General features: G+C 57.1%; 1 protein-coding gene across 1 annotated transcript in view; it reads right to left on the reverse strand.

Moving 5' to 3' along the window:
• Positions 1-1,048: 1,048 nt before the first annotated feature.
• Positions 1,049-2,122, reverse strand: part of NACC2 (NACC family member 2) — a 92,231-nt gene continuing 91,157 nt past the window's right edge. The window contains exon 7 of the mRNA XM_034663753.1: positions 1,049-1,261. Coding sequence (XP_034519644.1) covers positions 1,049-1,261 — 213 coding nt within the window. The remainder of the gene's footprint in view (positions 1,262-2,122) is intronic.

Raw genomic sequence — 2,122 nt, forward strand, 5'->3', positions numbered from 1 at the left:
GCTCCTTGGGCATTCCTGGGGAGAGGGCGTGATGTGCTGACTGTGGATGCAGGGGTCCCCAGTGCAGGGGGCCCTTCTGACCCATTTTAGACATCGTGCCTGCTCCGTGCTGGCCATGGCTCCAGGGGACCCCATTCTGGGAACGTCACCATGAAGCCGACCTACAGAGCCCTGCCCTGGGGAGAAGCTCCCTAAACGCATGAGCAAATAGTCCATGGCTTAGCTCAGGCAGAGACCGGCGGTGCAGCGGAGAAGGAAGACAGGAGCCCACCATGCGGGTGTCCCCTTGTGGGAAGCACGTGCGAGGGGCCTAATCCAGGGCTGAGGGACACTCTGACGCAAAGCCTCACTTGCCCAGGGACCAGGTGTTCTTGTAGACACAGAAGAGAAACAAAGGAGGCTGAGAGCTGCCAGGCCTGAATCCGAGACCCCAGTGCAAAGCTGGCCTGGCGGGGACCATGCCAGAGATGGCTCCTGGTCAGGCCAGGGCACCTGCTCTTCATTTGCAATTCCCCCTCTGTCCATGTGGGGGCAGACCTGGCCCAGGAGGAGGTGCTGGGGAACGGAAGCAGGTAGCCTCACACCTGGCAGGTGGTAGGCAGGTGAGCCAGGTGAAGTGGCTTTCCCAGTTTGCAAACAATAAAAAGGAGCGGAGCCCCTCCCAAGCTAGCCCAGCCCCCCCCCAAGCAGGTGACACCCCCCCTCCCACCCCGGGCATCCTGTCCACCCAGTCCCCTTCCCTTGTAAGACATCGGGGGAGGGGAGGTAAGTGGGCCCGGTGGCCCTGGACCCCCACAGCCGGATCTCTGGCCCTGGGTGGATGGTGGGCAACAAGCCTGGGGAGGGCCCCACCCTCACCCCCACTGGGTGATCCTGGCTCCTGGGGGTGTTCCGAGTCACCGGGTCATCCTGTCTAACAGCCGGCTTGCCCCCGGCACCGCGATGTCCCCCCCGTTCCACGGACGGAGCGAAGCGCAGGCTGCTTGGGCTTGAACTGACTTTATTATTCTGTAAATGTGAATTTTACAAAGCGCTTTACAATCAACGATCACATCCTTCCGTTTGTAACTTCCACCTCCTGCACCGGCTCCGCAAGCCGCCGAGGCCCCGGGCTCCCTGGCCGCCGGCGGACGTCTCTGCAGGCTGAGCGGCCGGGGCGCAGCGTCAGCCGGCAGCGGCTCCAACGCAACAGTCTCGAGTCCGGGAGCAGCAGTGGGAGCGAGGACGCACCTGGCGGGGCTGGAACGAGCTCGCTCGCTCGCTGGGGGGGTGGACGGTTCTAGGAAAACAAACCTGCTCCACGGCACAAGGAACAGTGATTTCATTTATTTATTGTTTAACAGTCGTGAGTTACAGTAGGACTTAAACCCTCACCAGACTGGACATCAACCGTCCCTTTGTAAAAAGGCTCTTTTTCCCAGCAATTCCGTCCAAAGGATGAACGGTCTCTTTGCACCCAGTGCCATCCAAATGTTCAAGTCAAAAATATTTATACATTTTATACTTAGTTCTTTTTTTTTTTGTCTGCTAAAAATAGTATTGCAAGTTTTGGCTTCTTTTGACATAAAAATTACAATCATGTGCAAAACGCTAACAATGAAGGGGCTGATCGGAATTCAAGCAGGTTGTCCAATCTGACTGCTTCAGATTCTGCGTAATTTTCCTTTTCATTTTTCTTTTCCAAAGAAACCAAACAAACAAACAAAACCCCAAACCTTTGCCACGCTGGAAAGCTCTCGTACCAAGCCCTGACGCTCTCCGGCCGGCGCGGGCCTCACGCGCTCGAGCTGCCTGGCTGACAGAATGACAGATGCAGGCCTCGGCGGCATTCTGGAACAGCAGTTAAAACTCAAGACAGCTATGAACTCCCCACTCTGTGTTTAGGATTTGCTGCCGGCAGAGGCAAACAGAGGTTTTCTGGCAGTTTTCAGTTGGTTAACGGGCCATCGGCCTCCTTCCACCAGCATCCAGATACTTCCATAAAAATAACCCATCTGAGGGGAATCTAAGCTGTAAATGGCTGGGGGGGTGGCACTGGGCCGGTATTAGAACGTTCCGCCGTTAAAGGGGAACTAACGGGGGAACGGGTCAGGGCCGGGCACCCCAGAGTCCCCGCCCCCCG

The sequence above is a fragment of the Ailuropoda melanoleuca genome, chromosome 7 (genome assembly GCF_002007445.2).
Source record: "Ailuropoda melanoleuca isolate Jingjing chromosome 7, ASM200744v2, whole genome shotgun sequence".
Lineage (NCBI taxonomy): Eukaryota > Metazoa > Chordata > Mammalia > Carnivora > Ursidae > Ailuropoda > Ailuropoda melanoleuca.